This window comes from Apium graveolens, chromosome 6, assembly GCF_009905375.1.
Source record: "Apium graveolens cultivar Ventura chromosome 6, ASM990537v1, whole genome shotgun sequence".
Classification (NCBI taxonomy): Eukaryota; Viridiplantae; Streptophyta; class Magnoliopsida; order Apiales; family Apiaceae; genus Apium; species Apium graveolens.
The window spans coordinates 303839731-303859198 of NC_133652.1; the positions used below are offsets into that span (position 1 = coordinate 303839731).

Consider the following 19468-nt stretch of genomic DNA (forward strand, 5'->3'; position numbering starts at 1 on the left):
GGAAATTTTTAGAACCACAGTTCGTTGGATTATTTCTGTACATTCTTAATTCCTGCATGCTAGTATTTGACAAAGCGGAAACCCATTAAAATTAAAAAACATTTTAACAAGCTGATATAAGCGATAATTTATATAAAACAATTTTTATAATCAAATAAATACTAACACTACCTAACATAAACCCTAGATTAGATGCAAAAGTCTCTAATGGATAACGAAATAATTGAAACATTTAATATCAGATAAATGTTTATTTTCTTGTGCTTGTGAGTCAACTAAACCAATAATGAGCAAATATGCAAGCTGTATCATGCACATTTAAATGATTTTGCTGGTGTTGCCCAAATATGTTTTCTATGCGATTCTCTAGTTGTATCACATCAATTATTACCAGATGCTCGAGCTGTATATGTTCTGTGATATTCAGCTAATAATGCGTAATATATGCCACATAGTATAACACACTACGAAACTCTAGATTTCATGGTGCAGTGGTTGAGCTCTTGCTCCCTTGCAGGAACAAAGAGCTGTGCCTACTGGAGTGTGCATGTGTAATTAATTATCAATAAAAAAAACTCTTGATTTCAATGCCAAAGTTTATCCGCAGAGGTAGCGAATACACTTGAATTTATGTAGCAAGTAACCAGAAAACTTTACGAGACAAGCAAACAGGCAATGTTACAGTTCCTGCTCCAAGTCAAAGGATGATGACTAACAGATAATATCTAGAAAACTTGAATATATTATACAGATAATAAGTTATCTACTATATTCATTTACCCACGGTTTAGCAAAGGCAATTCTGTTAACGATATGCTGACTGACATCGCACACAACAAACATGTACTGCTCTAAAAAAATGAGATAACGTGAAGCAAACATGGAGAAAAATTAAAAATTGAAACTTGAGGAGTGCAGAAAAAACCTGAGTTAAATTATCACTCTTCTGCAACCTCTTCACTGTTGGTTCCCTCTGTTCTAATATCTGGTAAAGTATCAAGATCTATGTGATTCTCTTTGTCATCCACAGGGATAGATGAATCAGAGGAATCAATGGAATCGTGTTGAACTTCGTCTGTATCTTCAGTATTAGACGATTCTAAGTTTTCATATGTTCCCTCTGTTCCTTCGGCGTTTTCCGGATTCTCATTCCCAACTTCATCGGTGCTTTCCACGGTTGTAGTAGACTCAGAGCCATCTTTGTTTTTGGCTGATACATTGGACTGCACAAGAGTTTCTGAGGAAACAAATTCAGAAGTTGTAGAGGAATCTCTGGACACTACTGAATTTTCTTCCATGTTCTTAGTAGGCGTGGCATCTGACGAGTTTGAATCTAATTTAGCATTTTCTAGAGCTACCGTAGAGTTATCGGGTTGTTCAATGACAAGGGTCTCAACGTTGGTTCCTTCAGAGGCAGTTACATTTCCGTCAGTAACAATAAGTGAATGACTTAAATCCGGCATGATAATCTCTGTTTCGTTCTTTACAGACAAGTCCTGAGGATCTGTATTATTTTTTGTTTCTAATTGACCATTAGAACTCTTTTCTACATTGGAGGTTAAATTTCCATTCCCAGCTGCTTCCACCTCACGCTCATTAACATCTGTAGTATTTTGACCAGCATTGCCTTCCTCGGTCTTATTTTTATGTTCTTCTGTACTAGCTTGGTTCTCCATGTGTCCAATTATATTTTCACTGCTTGTGATTTGCCCATCATGGGACACAGCACTAGAAGCGTCATCTCCCTTGTAATGTTCCTCACGTGCTTCACGAGTATTTTTAGATCTTTCATCATGATCATGGTCTTCTATTGAACTGTCATTCTTTTGTTGAGAATCCTTATCGTCATCATATTTATCTTCTGTTTCCTTCTCATCGGTGTCTTCTTTTTCCTTGTTTTCTTCTATTAACTCCTCTTCTTGATTATTACTGGAATTAGTTTTCTTTTGCTCCTGCTCGTTTACGCCATCATCTCCACCAACTTCTTCACCTTTTTCTTCAGTTTCAACATCTTCTTCTTGCTCTTCTTTTTCATGCTTATCTTCTACTCCAGTTTCTTCTTCAAGTTTGTCCTCTTCTCCGGTTTCTTCTTCATGCTCGTCTTCTTCTCTAGTTTCTTCTTCATGCTTATCTTCTCCGGTTTCTTCTTCATTCTTGTCATCTTCTCCAGTTTCTTCATGCTTATCTTCTCCGGTTTCTTCTTCATTCTTGTCTTCATCTCCAGTTTCCTCTTCATGCTTATCTTCTTCCTCGCTTTCTTCTTCATGCTTATCTTCTAATTCGATTTCTTCTCCATGTTTATCTTCTCCAATTTCTTCTTCATTCTTATCTTTCTCTCCATTTTCTTCTTCATTCTTATCTTCTTCCACAATTTCTTCTTCAGCTTCTTCATCATGACTCTCAAGATCCTTGTTTGGACCCTTTTCTTGTGGATTAAGGTCCTTCCTTCCCAATTTCAAAACTGCATTGTCCATCTCCATATCTCGTGAAGTTTTTCCATCATTTTCATCAAATTGTTTTTTCTTATCATGGGAGTGCTTGACCTGGTAAATCAACCAAAAGCAAACAGCAACTAAAACACATATTTGAAGCACGTGCTTCAACCTGAAACCTTTGGATTTCTGATGCCTGTGAGGTGAATGTCTGTACATGTTCGCAATGTAGTTTCCCCGAACGATTTACGAGCAAAAGAAACCTGCTACGAAACAAAATTTTGTTTTAAAACCTAAAAAAAGCAAATGAAGAGAGTCAACAAACAGATCCACCTTCTGGCTTAATTATTATAATAGCACAAACAAAAAGAAAGAACCAATACATGATACAAATATCAAACCAAGATAACCAGCGTAAAAGGGAATTACACTCCCATTAAGTAACAATAGAGTTCTATTACCATCTCATAATTAAATATAGATCGTCTAGTTATCACCAATAAAGTTAGATAGTTTATTACTATAGGTCAGGCAAAACCAATTTGGAAGAGCAAATGATAAGTACAACTACTCTGAAAAAAGTAATTCAGCTAACATTCCCACAATGTTGGATTCTTCAATACTACCTAGATAAGTTCACTCTAATATCCACATTGAACTCATATCCAAGATTAACTGCCGAAGTCCTAAAAAAAATCCTATCTTTAACTTCTTGTCAGCATCTAGCACACAATTACATAAAAGCAGCTTGAACAAAATGTAGAAGACAATGACTGAATTACCTAACAATGGAACAAAAGGTCAATTCTTGAAAACCCTAAACAATATCCTATACTCAGTGAAATTCATAGTCACACAGACAGATACACCACTTATCTTTTGTGATCAAGATCAAATCTTTTTCACATTATACACAAAACCCATTTCAAATTACACTCCATTAAAACCCTAAGGATCAATTAAGTGGCCAAGATCAAATCTTTTTCACAAAATACACAAAACCCATATCAAATAACACTCATTTAACACCCAAAGTATCAAATTTGTAGCCAAGATCAAATCTTTTTCACAAAAAACACAAAACCCACATCAACTAACACTCTTTTAACACTCCAAGAATCAATTTAGTCACCAGGATCAAATCTTTTTCACAAAACACACAATACCCACATCAACTAACACTCTTTTAACACTCCAAGAATCAAATTGGTCACCAAGATCAAATCTTTTTCACAAAACACACAAAACCCATATCAAATACCACTTCATAAACAACCCCAAGAATCAAACTTTCACTTTACTAATTAAAATTCAAAACCCAGTTCAGTACATATAGACATACAATTTTCAGTTAAGTGTAAATTGAGAGACAAGAACATACCTGGAGAAGCTGAATCAACTGAAGAGGCTTTCTCAAGTGGAAACTAGGAATGTGAGTATATAAACACAAAGATATGTATCTATATTTAGACAAAGGAATGTGAGTTTCTTGTAATCAGTGAAATGGTTGTGACTTTTTGTGGAAACAAAACAATTGTGCTGAGGGTTGGGTTTGACAGCCGTGGTGGATCCAAAAACAAGATTATAGAGACCAGATTTTTTTGCAGTTGTTTAATGTTTATATTTACGTGAATTAATGTTATTTTGATTGTAATTATCGATGATATATTTATATTGCTTCCTGATGAATCGATTAACTAAAGATATTATTTTATGGAATCGAGATCGATGTCATATCTCACATATTTTTTATCAAAATGAATTGAATATGCAACAATGAAATCGAAATATACGATCAAAATATAATACGAATGAAAACACGCATTTCTCATTAAAATAATTACAACTCATAAAAATGAAATTATGGAGCTAATTAAAGAGTTACTATAGTTGTTTACATGGTGCAATTAGTGATACAAAATACAATGAATATGAGTTAATTCTTACTTTCCATAGTAGAAAATGTAATGATTGAACATGAAAGTCGACATATTGAATATAATATTGTACAGTTGACAATATGAATACATTTTTCAATATACATCATTTTTATGATAAATATATTAATAATTAGGTCAGTAATTTATGGTTATGGAAATTGAAAATTGGACTAAATCGGTTGAACTACCGATTTGCGATTTATCAAAAATCGGGAATTTATCTAAATGTTTGAATCGAAATAAAATCAGACATATTTTTTTATATTCTTTTAAAATATATAAGTAAAATAATTATACGTGAGATGTGTAAAATTTTCATGTTATCATTTGTACATCCATACCAAGTTGTAACATTATTTTGTATGCATTATTCATTAAAATAATAAGAGTCTTAATTATCTTTACGAATGTCTCTTCTTCTTCTCTTATCTTTCCAGTTTCCATTCGGCGGCCATCTGATTTCTTCATTTAAAATTGTCTCTCTTCACCAACTCAATGCTGAGTATATTTCTTCTTACTTTTCTTCTCTTCAAAGCCTCAAATCGTATGTTTGGTTCATCAAGTTTTGACCGGAAAATTGCCGATTTTGCAAGAAAATGGCCGATTTTGATCGAAACTGGCAAAAATGTTGTATGCTCCGATTTTGCTCTATAATATCGTTTGGTTGCCTTCTAGCAATTTATTAGCGAAATTGTTGATTTCTGTAACATTGCAGTAATCTTTTAACTTATTTACTTATACCTTTGAAAAAATCTTTAAACTGGTTGATTTAATAAAAATGATTCACCTTACTATTGTAAAATATTGATGTAACCGTAATGAACTTGATATTTTAATGTTTCATCATATATATTCAAAATCTTCAAACAAATATTAGTTTATATTTGTGTTGGACATATAATAAGAATCTCAATTTTATTATAACCCCCATAACCCGCTCTTTTATTAGTATACAAACAGAATATCTCTTATATTTATTGGGTTTAATGTTTGATACATTAATATTGTCATTTTTAGATTAACTAACATATTAATTTTATTTGCTGAAAATAAATTTATTTTATATAGAGTCTTAAAAAAAACAAGAATTTAGTATATATATAGAAAATTATTAATAAATTTTAGATATCTAATTATAGGTTGTTAATTTTCAATGATAAATGATAACATATATAAATTATTAATATTAATGAGTTAGGTGTAATTAACATATGTTATTAAATATGACAAATATTTGTATTTATTAATGAGGAGTAATAACGATTTAGGTGTAATTAATACATGATATTAAATTTGGCAATTATTTCTATTTATTAATGAGGGCTAAATTAGTAATTTTGAATAAATTATCTCACCCAACCTCTTATTTGCTCTATTATATATATAATAGATGTCCTTCACTATAAATGTCACTTACCTTTTTTACATTTTCGCATATTTCTAAAAATTCCAGATTTTACCGATTAATTTCTTATATATTTTTATTGATCGGTATATTGAAAATAAAATAAGAATTTTGAATTAAATACATTTAAATATTTAAATATATAGAATGGTGACATTTGAGACATATTTTCATATTTTTTCTCCGATTTACCCTTATTATTAATTCTCGATTCTCCGATTAATTAATCGGTACTCTTCCAATTATCAATTTTTATAATATTATAATTTTTCTAAATAAAACCAGCGGATACGTAATTTAATCTAAATAGTTAATATATGCCTTTTCAGAATTTCACCCTTGTTTTGAGCGAAGTTGTTTATATGTTTATTAATTTAATAATTTTAACAAAGATCATATATTATTTATATCGTGAATTATCAACTAATTTAACTCATGGAAATGATAAATAAATTAACTAATTATTACCTTTGTTACTTTGTACAATCATCATTCATCCATAAAATTGTAACAACAAATAATGATTCTAAACAGTCTCAGTGTACACTAATTTTGGAACTAAAAAAAAAAGCAGAGCCGTAGGTAGCAGTACTAGCACACTGACCTAGTTTAGAGCACTGACCTAGTTTAGAGCATTACTACATGGTAACTTAGGCCAACAAAATCTTCAACTGGTAGTTTCCGACAGTTTGATTCATAAACAAAAGGTTATCAATAATGTTCTGATGAGGCTAAAGAACTTGAGAATGTCGTTTGGAAGGAAAGATCGGTGTTTGTAAACATTTACTTGTGTGATTTGAGGTGGAAAATCTGGCACCCGGGGGTGTATGACCTTTTAACTGATGCCTGCTCAAATTTTTTAATGACGGAATCATTCTCTTGCAGGCTAGTCTGGACAAAATACCTCACCCACCATGACGTGGTTCGTAACTTGGCCTTCACAAGAAAAATAGAGGAGCATGTTATTCTTCACAACTATTTTTGGTATAAAATATGTACCGACAAATGTAGTTTATCTACAAGAACACGATAGTTTAGAAAATAATGTACGCTGATGGGACTCCGTATCAAGTGTGTATATTTAATATCTTTACTAGCATGGTATCCAAGCCCAAGTTCAAACATCTAGATATAGCTCAAATGCAATAGCAGGTTTAGTAACCTGCTATCAAGTTCTAATACTTTTTTTATCTCAAGAGTTCTGATACGCTATGTCACAAGTAACCGATAGGCATATTGAGTATTATGTTGCCATTACCTCTTAGTTCTTATTTTGGGGTATTATGAAAACTAAAAATTGTCCAAAAAGGTCCGTATTTCAATAAGTAGTAAATTTGAAAGGAATGTGTTACTTATGCAGAGTGTGGAAAAATAAAATAAAAAACCCATATCCGACTATCTGTCCATCATACATGCTATTAGTAAGCTCATAGAAATTGGATAGCTCTGCTTTAATTAGAGGAAAGGAAATATATGTACTTACTGGACGACCAAACTTGGACAACTCTGCTACTTTTGCTCTACGCTGTCCTGGATAACCTGCCGTGTGAAATATAATAAATTCAAGGGAGCTTTAACAGTAATATACAAAAAAATGTCCAAAAAAATTCAAATTTGTGAATGCTAGCACTGTAGAATGCAGATAATTTAATATTCTACAGACAACTGGATATAGTGAAGTATGTCACTAACATGCAACACGGTTCAGCTTCAACCCAGATGCCTGATGGCCTAGTATGCATTTGCACTTCTGAACAGAGTATAGCTAAACTGGATTATAAAATATAAAACGTACAAGCGTTCAGGAATTACCAGAGAAAATAACAAGACCATCAGCAGACACCCTTGCCAATTCAGGAAGAGTTTTGTTTAGGTATTTTGGCGACAAGTAGTCTAAGGCATCGGATACTATGACAAGAGAGAATGAGTTCCTGCTGTAAGGAAGGGGGAACTTGATATCAGCAACACGAACAACACCCTTATGTACAAGACTTTTGCAGTTTCTATCCGCATCGTCTAAATCATAGGGCTCAATTCCCCATGCGTCAGTATCCTCCTCTTTTAATAATTCTGATACAACTGAACATGTTTCAGGGCCTACATGCAGTACTTTATGCATACTGTCACCATATGCTTTCTTCAGAATAGGTAGTGCTTTCAGAACTTCTGACGAACATGAAACCCCGGCTGCATATACATCCGAGAGCGACACCAATTGTTATAATGAAGTTTTTTAACAAGAGTTGGAAAATACACGAGCATGCGAAAAAAAGGAGAGGGAGTTTACATACTATATTTTGTGTACATATAAACAATTATATGTAGGATCCTTATTAGATGAAGACAATTTTGCAGGACTGAAGTGGAAAAACTAATTCGTTCCAGAACGAAAAGAACTGAAAATGTTTTTTTTCTAAGAATTTTAAGACACAACATATAAGTTCATAAACCACTTTAATATATCTTAAAGCATTTTTGGTACAGACACATCGTTCTTGTCCCAGGCTGAAGTCAGAGACTTTAAGTTATGTACCCTGGTATTGCAAAATGGCAGGAAAATCAATCAAATTCAAACTTAGCGAACAAACAGGTAAAATATTTGTTTCATCAGCATAAGTTACCTTGAAGTTTCATCAGAGCCTCTTTACCAGCATTGCTTCCACCTGACATGGGAGAAAATTTCAAATACGAATAAAATTCCATAATTTGTGCCTTTTAACATGAAATTGGTCGGAGTTGAAGTATATGTTCAATTGTTCATTATATTTTTGTTTTGGGAAAATGTATATAGCAGGGTGATTCCCTTTGTTTTTTAAACAAGCAGAATAGCCGTAACATTCTCTTGAAATAAAGAGGATTTCACGAAACCAGTATATATAAAACATCCCAACAGATATAACCAACACATACCTGAGCCACTATATAAATAGCCAACTACCAACAAGGCACCCTGAAAATTATTTGAAAATAAATTTCAATTACCTAATTGAAACCATAAAAAGAAAATTTATACTTAGTAGGTAGGACACATGTGAAAGTTCACTTTGCTATCTAATAAACTTTTAACAGACAGGATACTTACTACAACTACCAGCACAACAGACACTAGAGGTGAAGGCCGTGACTTCGGGTGCAAGGAGCCCACGAAAGGAATGCTTCCACCATCTGCAAAGCGTCGAGAGGTGCTTGCTGCCCTTCTCGACATTGCTTTTTTTTACAAATTTACACAACCCCTGCATTATGTTCCAATAATTGATTAAGAAACTAATATCATAATAATATTAATTTTTCGTAAATTCCACAAAAACAGAACTATCACGAAGATTATCCTTGAGCCTAATAATCCCCAAGTAGTAAATTATCATCTATTCTGCAAAAACTGTCCCTAAAATCACACCAGAGCCCAATAATCCCCAAGTATTAAATCATCGTCTACTGCGCATAAAATGTCCCCAAAATCATACCAGAGCCTAATAATCCCCATATATAAATTTATCTTCTACTCCGCAAAAACTATCCCTAACATCATACCATAGGCTGATATACTCGTAACATTTTATCGTCTATTCCACAAAAACTGTCCCGACAATCACAAATATTAACTTATTGTCTATTCCGTAAAAACTATCCCACGTATCATCCCAGAGCCTAATAATCACCAAGTAAAAATTTATCCTGTCCCTAACATTAACACAGAGCCTAATAATCCCCAAACTATTAACTTATCGTCTATTCTCGCAACCTTAATTTATCGAAATTAAAACAATCAGCCCTAAAAACAATGTAAGTTGAGTTCCTAAATTACACATACAACTAACTAACTAACTAACTAAGCCAGCCTTTACATCATCAATTTCATATACAAACACAAGAGAATTATAGCTAAACACTTAAACTGATTTTAATTAACTTCAAAATTAGCATAAATAAAACAAACAAATCAAATAATCACAATTAAACAACAATATAAACTAAATAAAAAACCATATATTCATAAAAAATGAATGGGAGAAAGAGATAATTACTTTACTAATATTGAAGATGTTGCAATTAAGATGGATCTGGATCTGTGTGATTATGCATACACACTAGCAGATATATACACACACACAGTTTTGTTTGCGCGTTTGTGTATATATTTACTCGATTTCAAGTGTCGGTGAAGGTGGAGTGAGATGAGCTTGTGTCCGTTTGATTTTAAAATTTACAAGGAAAAATTAGATGGATACGAAATTTTATTTGACCGGATATGCGTATTTCAACGATTAGATTTTGCGATTTAATTTTTTTTTGAGACCGTTCATTTATTATAACAAAAGTATTTAAAATGGAAATAATCTATTATATATATAATATTGTGTATTTTTTAAAAGTAAACTCGTGTCTTCTTTTTTATAAGAAATTTGTTTTTTATGCATATTAGGCATAAAAAGTATTTTCGTAGTTTTTGTTAACAAACCTATAATTATATTTTTTATTAGTCAGTTTATGTATTACATTGAAAAAGTATTCTTATCATATAATAAAATCTTGGGGAAAATATTTTGAGAGATATATTGAAAAATAAAAAATAGTTATGTCAATAAATTCAGAAAAATACATATCGAGAAATTAATGTTTCACGTAATGAAGCGTCCAACTAAAAAAGTCTGGACTCCATCATATTGATAAGTATCAAGAAAACCAGTTATTCTAAAACCTTAAGGTGTTAGAGAATGGCCCTTTCCTAGATTTTATATTATCCTAACACTCCCCCTCACTCGAAAGCCCATTTATGGGTCGAAAAGTGGATCACGGACGCCCATCTTTGGGGAATAAATTTGCCTTTCGTGTCCCTCATAAATTGTGAGAAATGTTGGGGGTGGTAGGGATCGAACCTGAGTACTCTGCCAGCCTGAGCTCTAATACCATGTCAAGCAACCGGTTACTCTAAAATCTCAAGGTGTTAGAGAATGGTCATTTCCAGGATCTTATATTATTCTAACAATAAGTCATGCCATGAAGTCATCATTTAACAAAGTCAAAAAAACTGTTTGTCCTGACTTGTAACTTTTTCTCTCTATCTTGCTAATATGGCAAGGTCAGTCTTATACATATAACAAGATCTTTCACTTCTTAATTTTATTATACAACGATGATTAAAAATAACATGGTTTCAAGGACAATCAATTTGGAGGAACTATATGCAACGCTGACATTAGAGGAAGAAGATGAGGAAGGTGTTGTTGTCGTAAAAACAGAGGTTAATCAGGCTAAAGATAAATATAATTTGATTGGACATTTCTTGACAGAGAAAAAATCAATTATAACGTTATGCAGAATGTGCTTGCTTCATTATGGTTCATTATGGCGACCAAGGATAAGGAGATTAATAATATGGGAGAAAATCATTACTCTTTTGTCTTTTATCATGTGTTAAATCTAAAAAAGGTACTCGAGGAAGGTCCTTGAACTTTTGAATATAATTTATTGATTGATCATTAACTGAAAGATTAGGAAGATCCACGGGTAGTTGAGTTAAATCAAATGGATATCTAGCTTCAAGTTTATATTCCAAATGGGCTCCCATCAGATCGAATGCTGCAAAGTATTGAAAATTTTATTAATAGTTTTGTTAAGTCAGATCCATCAAATGTTAATGGAGGCTAGAAACTTTATGCTCGTATAAGAATTACCATGGATACTCATAAATCTTTGAAAAAATATGATGATTAAGCGAGAAGGTGGAGAGTGGAGCCGTTGAATTCAAGTATAAAAGTTTGAGCACCTTCTATTTTGTGTGTGGTACGCCAGGGCACTCAGAACATGACTCCGATATTCTGTATGCATACCCGAACATGGAAATTAGTATGGGACATGGTTAAGAGAACCATGCAGGGTGCAAAAAATCAGAATCTGGGAGCCAAATGGTTGAGGAATAGCATTGAAAGGAGGCTTCATGGGTGATATTGTGCAAGACATGCCTGAATGATAACAGGACTAAGTCACATTGACAATCCTAAGATTAAGTTGTTTGATAATCAATTTTGTATTATGTAATTGTATTTCTTGAGTCTGTTAAAATGGTTAGAAGATTAGACCGGGATTTTTCTGTGAACAGATTCAAGCTAATGAATAAACCCTGGAAGAAGATCAAGTCATGATCATGCCTCATAGAAAGGATGTAGAAGCTTGGAGTTGAATAAAACTGTTATATGAAAAATATTTCATGTCAAGATATCGACAAGTCACAGATCAAGTTATATCGAAAAGTCACTCGAGAAGTCCAAAATGACTTGTAGAGAAGTCCTAAATGGCTCATAGAGAAGTCTGAGAGATACCGACAAGTCAAATGAAGATGTAGAGAACCTGAGATATCGACAAGTCATTTCTGCATGTAGAGATCTCAGAGATATCGACAAGCCATTTCTGCATGTAGAGATCTCGGAAATATCGACAAGTCAAATGAAGATGTGAAGAATTGGAGATATCGACAAGTCAATTTCTATTATAGAGATCTCAGAGATATCGATAAGTCAAATTGTGTATATAGAGATCTCAGATATATCGATAAGTCATTTCTACATGTAGAGATCTCAGACATATCAACAAGTCATTTCACATGCAAGAATCTAGAGACCTCGACAAGTCAAGTAATTTCGGCCACTAATTTTTGCGATTTAAAAACTTCTTGAGACGGTTCATCTCGTTTGTAACTTGAATATTGTAAAATTAATAAATAACAAAGTATTTAAAATGAAAATAATCTATTATATATATAATATTGGGTATTTTTCAGAAGTAAAACTCGTGTCTTATTTTAATAAGAAAATTGTTTTTTATGCATATTAGGAATAATAAATATTTCTGTAGTTTTTGTTAATAAGCCTATAATTATGTTTTTTATTAGTCAGTTTATGTATTAGATTGGAAAAAAATATCTTACCATTGAAATCTAGGGGAAAGATATTTTGAGAGATATATCGAACAATCAGAAATAGTTATGTCAAGAAATTCAGAATATAACGTGTGGTGCTAAATGCAGTAAAAATTTGTTACATGTAGTAATCAAGAATTACTATAATATTTGTTTTCTGTGCTGGGTTGATAACATACTAACATATTAAATAGATACACGTTGATTAAGACATAACACATTAAACACATACAATTAACACATTAAACACATACATGTTTCTCTTTTTCTAGATACAGTGAATAAATGACTTATCAATTCACCTTCATTTTATATAAATATAAGCGACTCCTATTTTTTTCATCAGCTCAGTCTGAGGTAAGAATAATTTTTTTAAGTTTTCCTATCATCTTTCCATCAGTATATATAATCTAATAAGTGATTAACATATGTACAGGGTAGCTTGAGTTAAAAAACTTTATATGCTTAAGCATAAGGTAATTGAATCTTTTTTCTCATAATTTTTTTTAAATTTTTTTAACCATATATGACCATATATGAGCAGTATGTATTTAAACCTTTTTTTCTATTTGCAGGGTGTTTATCCACATTTTTACATCATTAAGTAGCTAAAAGGTATGCATTAATCTCTCTAAATCCCTATTTCACGTGTGCATGGCGCTATACATCATATGTATTATGCATGCGTGTACTCGTATAATATAGTTAGTCTTGCAAAATAATTTTTAGTGAAGGCAGTAACACATCTAGGTTAAAACAAAAAGAATAACATGCCAGTATATAATGTGTATACGGATAAAATTTCAAAATAAATTCTATATAAATTATATTTTATTCTAATTTTTTGAAAGAATTTTATTCCACTGATTAATATATTGTTATAAATTAAGTATGAAGAGTATATTGAAGAATAGTTATTGTTTTGAATTAAGTATGAATATTTTTAAGAATAGTTTGTTATTTATCTTTATTTTGCATCATTTTTATTATGTCTTGTTAATTGATTACACATACAAGACTAATAAATATAAAATGCAGTTGTTAGAGATTGTTGGATGTGTTTCAACAAGTAAGAATTTTGTCGTCGGAACGGCATTCTTACAAGATGAGAAGAAAGACAGTTTTCTGTGGGCCCTTCAGTGCGCCAAATCTCTCTTTCATCTAAATCATTTCCCAGTAGTTATAGTTACCCATCGAGAGTTTGCCTTAATACATGCAACCGGTGATGTTTTTCCAAATGTTTATCATATGTTGTGTACACGACATATAGCGAAAAATGCGGAAGATAGAGCAAGATTACTTATCAAGAATCATGATTTTGTACTTGGATTTGTTGGAAACTGGAATAACTAGAGTTGTCTATTTGAAACATAGAAAGATTATGAAGGAAGGCTACAACATTTTTAAAAGACCTATGCTAGTTATCATGGGCTACTAAAATATGTCCAGACTACATGGTTAATTCATGCGAGAAAGTTTGTGCATGCTTACACAAATAAGGTGTTACACTTTAGAAATCGTACCACAAACATGTATTACTTTGAAGTTATCAATATTTCACTTTTAGTTTTATAATATTTTTTTTATTTTTTTTATTTTTTGCTCTCTTATGAAAATAGGGTTGAGAGCGCTCATAATTCACTGAAGAGATTTCTAAAGACATCTACCGAGAGCTTGGACACAATTTGGTTAAGAGTGCATTCATTATGAGAACTTCAAGAAAATAAAATTAAAGCTAGTTTTGTTAGCTCATCAAACAAGGATCTCCATATTACTGTCTTACGCCTTATGACACAATTAACAGGTAAAAATTCCCATATGACCATTAAGAAGATCATTAAGGAATGTAGCCGTCATGAAGTAGACACAAACCCTACCACATTTGGTTGTTACTTGAGAACAACACATGGCCTCCCATGTGCACATAAGATGAGACTACTAGATGAGAAAGAAAAAGATATCGAGTTACATGATGTTCATATTTTTGGAGAATCCTTCATATGAAAGGTGTTACTTCTTATTCAGATGATCAGCGCCCACAATTTCAGGATGATGGTGAAAATTTATTGTCTTGTTTTAATATAATGATGAAACAATCATCGAAAGCAAAGAAAATACACATTTCTCAAATTGAGAAGTTAACACATCCTGAAAAACTTGAATTGGATGAACCCCTCACTGATCAAAAAAGTAAAGATCGGCCGACATGTAGTAGCTCCGCGAAAAGAGATCTTTTTTTTAGCATGTTGAAAAAAAAGATCCCTAACACAAGTCATGAGATAAACGTAAAGTTCCTACGAGTGAAGAATGTCTTCCTCTGGAAATTTCACAGTTTGTCATTCCTTACATTCATAATTGTATAGACGTATTTGCGGATGGTAATTGTGGGTATAGATCAGTAGCTCATCAGATTTCTGGGTTGGAACATCAGTGGAGAAGAGTACTTACAAAATTATACGATTTTAGTGAAGGGCGTTTAGATTATTCGATGAAAGTATGGCATAAAAATAAAGATGAAGCATGGTCTATGCCACGCATGGTAAACTATTGCGAAAGTCCTTGTCCATATGAATACCGGATGTCTATGGAAGAGATGGGTCCAGTGGTTGCAACTATTTATAATGTTATATTAGTTGCTATAGACCCTAAACAAATGAGTACTTTGACATATTTGCCATTATATGTTCCTGAAGGCATTACAAGTCTAAATAAGCTCATTGGCATTGCCTTTCTAAGAAAGTATATGTTAGGAATATATGTGCATTAGTTTGATGATATGTTTAACAAAATACTTAAGTAGAAATTTAGTGTCAGTAGCCTCAACGGATAAGACCACTTTGGCTATCCGTTGATGGTGTAGCTTTACTTAGAAATAAGTCTAGTATTGTAGCATATTTCAGTCTCTGTATTTAAAATGTAATTCTTAGAAGTTGAGAGAAACTATAAGTCATGTTGACTACTAGATGATATGCAGATAGGAAGGCCAATTGTAAATATTTCATGCCTTGTAATTTTGTATAAATGAAGTGGTATCAACGGATGACTTAAAGACCTTCAACGGATGAGAAGCTAAGCTTCAACGGATGTCTCTAAAGCTTCAACGGATAACATCCTTCAACGGATGAGAGCATCAACGGATAAATGCATCAACGGATGAAAGCTTCAACGGATGAAGTCATTAACGGATGAAAGCTTCAACGGATGTTCTGCTAATTAGCCGTTGATAAGTGGTAGTTGTACCTACAGACAGAGGCACATGGGTTGACAGAGAAAACTGAGATGTGGTAGCCGAATTTCAGGATCAACAGAAAAAGCAGCCGTTCTTCTTTAGTACAAAGATGCAATAGTCAACAAAGTACTGGAGTGAACAGGAAAAGAAGCAAGTGAAGAACTTATTTTACTATTGTAATTTTATATTGTTTTTCACTTGTACACTTGGTAATATATAAACCAAGAAGAAGCTAGTAATTAGAGAGAGATTTTCCAGAGCTGTTAAGAAATATCTTGAGAGAAAATTCATCTAGTTTGTACTAGGATGCAGCTGTGATCAACATTGTTGAACACAGATTTTCTAATATACCATCTCTGGTGGAACAACAAATCCACCAGAAAAGTTTTTAAAGTTTGTTGTGTTCTTTACATTTTGTGTTTGAATATATATCTGTCTGCATTAGCTCAAAGCAATTCATACACTTGTTCATCTAGAACACACTGCTTTAATAAACTTCTCAAAACCTGAAAAAGTTTTGAGATTTACATTCAACCCCCCTTCTGTAAATCTCATTGTTAGTCCTCTAGGAATAACAATTGGTATCAGAGCAAGCTCTTGACACACAAAGAGTTTAAAGATCTTGGAATCTAACAAAGATGAGTAAGAAGGATATTGGAGTAAAGATCCCAGTTCTTGACAAAGACAGTTATCACCACTGGAAGGTGAAAATGCACCTTCATCTACTCTCCCAAGATGAAGGTTATGTAAACTGCATTGAGAATGGTCCTCACATTCCCCACAAAGTAGCCACAGTTGCTACGGCCACAATTGCTGTTGGTCAATCCATTCCAAAACCTAGAGCAGAATGGACAATGGAAGACACAGAAGAAGTCCACAAGGATAAGAAGGCTATGAACATTTTGTTTAATGGTCTTGACAAGGATATGTTTGATAATGTGATAAATTGTTCAACTGTCAAAGAGGTTTGGGACACAGTTCAGTTGCTGTGTGAAGGTACAGAACAAGTAAAAGAGAACAAAATGCAGCTTCTCATTCAACAGTATGAGTACTTTCATTTTGAAGAGAATGAATCTTTAAATGACACATTTAATAGATTCCAAAAGCTGTTGAATGGACTGAAGCTGTATGGTAGAGTGTACCAGGTGAAGGATTCAAATCTTAAATTTTTGAGATCCTTACCAAAGGAATGGAAACCCATGACTGTTTCCTTAAGAAACTCTCAGGATTATAAGGACTTTACTCTTGAAAGATTATATGGAATCTTGAAGACTTATGAACTAGAGTTGGAACAGGATGAGGTATTGGAGAGGGGGAGAAAGAAAGGAGGTTCAGTTGCATTGGTAGCTGAAAATGAGAAAGAATGCAGAAAAGAAACTGTGAGATCTACATCAAGCTCCAAAGATGGTGTAAGAAATCCAGAATCAGACAAGGGTAAAGAGCAAGTTGCTGAAAATGAAGACAACTCCAGTCAAGATGACTCTGATGGTATTGATGAGCATCTTGCATTTCTGTCCAGGAGATTTGCAAAGATGAAGTTCAGGAAAAACACTAGAGCCACTAAACCCTATAAGAACATGGTGGACAAATCCAAGTTCAAGTGTTTTAATTGTGGTATAAGTGGACACTTTGCAAGTGAGTGCAGAAAGCCAACCTCTGAAAAGAAGAAATTTGAACAAGTAGATTACAAAAAGAAATATTTTGATCTACTCAAACAGAAGGAAAGGGCTTTCATCACTCAAGAAAAGGACTGGGCAGCTGATGGAGATGAAGAGGATGAAGATGTGGATTATGTCAACCTTGCTCTCATGGCTGATTCTGAAGAAAACGAAGTTAGTTCATCAAGCAATCAGGTAATCACTACTGATTTAACACAGCTTACTAAAGAAGAGTGCAATGATGCTTTCAATGACATGTCTACTGAATTGTATCATTTGCGTGTGTCTCTTAAATCTCTTGCTAAAGAAAATAGTAGGATCAAAGAGAACAATCTGTTTTTAAGTAATAAAAATACTGTGTTAGAAAATAAGTTGATTGACCTAGAGAAAACCAAATTGCATTGTATATCTGTTGAAAATGAACTAGCTGAATCTGTTAAGAAAGTAGAAATACTTTCCAATCAATTAGAGAAAGAGCAAGAGGTGATTAAAGCCTGGAAAACATCTAGGGATGTAAGTGCTCAAATTGCCAAAGTCCAAGGAATTGAATCATTCTGTGAAACTGCCTGGGATAAAAATAAAAAGAAACTGGAATTAATTGATGGACTGTCAACGGATGTGGAATCAACGGATGATGAAAGTTATCCGTTGAAGGAAGAAAAGGAACATCCGTTGAAGGTTCCTCAATTAAAACAGGCAGATGTTTCTAAAAGAGAAAATCTAAAGAAACTCAACAAAAAGTTTGGTTCAACTTCAAAGAACTTTGTCAAAGAAGGAGCAAGCACATCCAAAGATGTCAGAAAGGTGAATGTAGGGCACATGACCTTAGAACAGTTAAACAATAGGCTCAAGATGGTTGAGGATAAAAAGGAATCCAAAAGGAAATCCAACAGAAATGGGAAGGTAGGAGTTAACAAACATAACAATTACACACCTGACAAGTATGCTCCTAGAAAAAGCTGTGTGCATTGTAGTAGTGTTAATCATCTATCTGCTAACTGTAAATCTATTAAGAAATCTCCCATAACTGTACCCTCTTCCATGCCTAACATGTCTGTATCACCTCTACATGCTATGCCTGTTATGTCTCAACAAAATCCTTATGCACATTTTGCAAACATGCCATATTTTAACAATCCTTATCTTGCTGCATTCAGTATGCCTCAAATGCCATACAATATGCCAATGTGGAATAACATGTATGCACAATCCATGCCTAATAATTCTATAAATGTGATGGATAATGTTGTGACTAACCCTACACCTCAACCAACCACATCTAAGACCAAGGTTGACTCAAACTCACCTAAGTCTAAAGATGCAGGAGGAATGAAGTCTAGGAGAAAGGCTAACAAGAATGGACCCAAGGAAACTTGGGTACCAAAATCAAATTGATTGATTTTGTGGTGTGCAGGAAAATAGAAGAAATCTATGGTACTTGGACAGTGGCTGTTCAAGACACATGACTGGAGATTTCTCCCTGCTCACAGAGTTTAAAGAGAGAGCTGGCCCCAGCATAACCTTTGGAGATGACAGCAAAGGGTTTACTATGGGATATGGCTTGATTTCAACAAGGAATGTCATCATTGAAGAAGTTGCATTAGTTGATGGTCTCAAGCACAACTTACTGAGTATCAGTCAACTATGTGATAGAGGGAATACAGTTTCCTTCAATTCTGAAGCCTGTGTTGTCACTAGTAAGGAAGACAACAAAGTGGTTCTAACTGGAGTTAGAAAAGGAAATGTGTACTTAGCTGACTTCAACTCTACAGATGCAGAATCTATTACTTGTCTCTTCAGCAAAGCAAGTTCAGTTGAGAGTTGGCTATGGCACAAGAAGCTATCCCATTTGAATTTCAAAACAATGAATGATCTAGTCAAAAAGGAC

The 19468-nt window shown here is 33.2% G+C and overlaps 2 protein-coding genes across 4 annotated transcripts; both read right to left on the bottom strand.

Annotated features, from left to right (window-relative positions):
• Positions 1–724: 724 nt before the first annotated feature.
• Positions 725–4035, bottom strand: LOC141668643 (uncharacterized). Of its 3 annotated transcripts, none has more exons than XM_074475608.1 (2): positions 3814–4035; positions 725–2695 (listed from the first exon to the last, which is right to left on the bottom strand). In XM_074475608.1, exon 2 carries the CDS (start codon positions 2649–2651, stop codon positions 939–941), a length of 1713 nt encoding a protein of 570 aa, XP_074331709.1. In that variant the 5' UTR covers positions 2652–2695; positions 3814–4035; the 3' UTR covers positions 725–938. The 3 variants fall into 3 exon arrangements, with proteins under 3 accessions (XP_074331709.1, XP_074331710.1, XP_074331708.1); XM_074475609.1 differs by having other exon boundaries at positions 725–2698; XM_074475607.1 differs by having other exon boundaries at positions 725–2725.
• A 2184-nt stretch (positions 4036–6219) lies between these two features.
• LOC141668644 (putative pectin methylesterase CGR2) lies at positions 6220–9959 on the bottom strand. The gene is made up of 7 exons (XM_074475610.1): positions 9803–9959; positions 8860–9010; positions 8688–8727; positions 8399–8440; positions 7590–7964; positions 7261–7316; positions 6220–6713 (listed from the first exon to the last, which is right to left on the bottom strand). Exons 2-7 carry the CDS (start codon positions 8980–8982, stop codon positions 6561–6563), a joined length of 789 nt encoding a protein of 262 aa, XP_074331711.1. The 5' UTR covers positions 8983–9010; positions 9803–9959; the 3' UTR covers positions 6220–6560.
• Positions 9960–19468: the final 9509 nt, after the last annotated feature.

Excerpts from the sequence above, each read along its gene's own strand:
- LOC141668643 (XM_074475608.1), bottom strand. The coding sequence starts at position 2,651 with ATGTACAGACATTCACCTCACAGGCATCAGAAATCCAAAGGTTTCAGG.
- LOC141668644 (XM_074475610.1), bottom strand. The coding sequence starts at position 8,982 with ATGTCGAGAAGGGCAGCAAGCACCTCTCGACGCTTTGCAGATGGTGGA. Across the intron at positions 8,441-8,687 it reads CTATTTATATAGTGGCTCAG|GTGGAAGCAATGCTGGTAAA; the intron begins GTATGTGTTGGT and ends CTCCCATGTCAG. Across the intron at positions 7,317-7,589 it reads TGGTCTTGTTATTTTCTCTG|GTTATCCAGGACAGCGTAGA; the intron begins GTAATTCCTGAA and ends TTCACACGGCAG.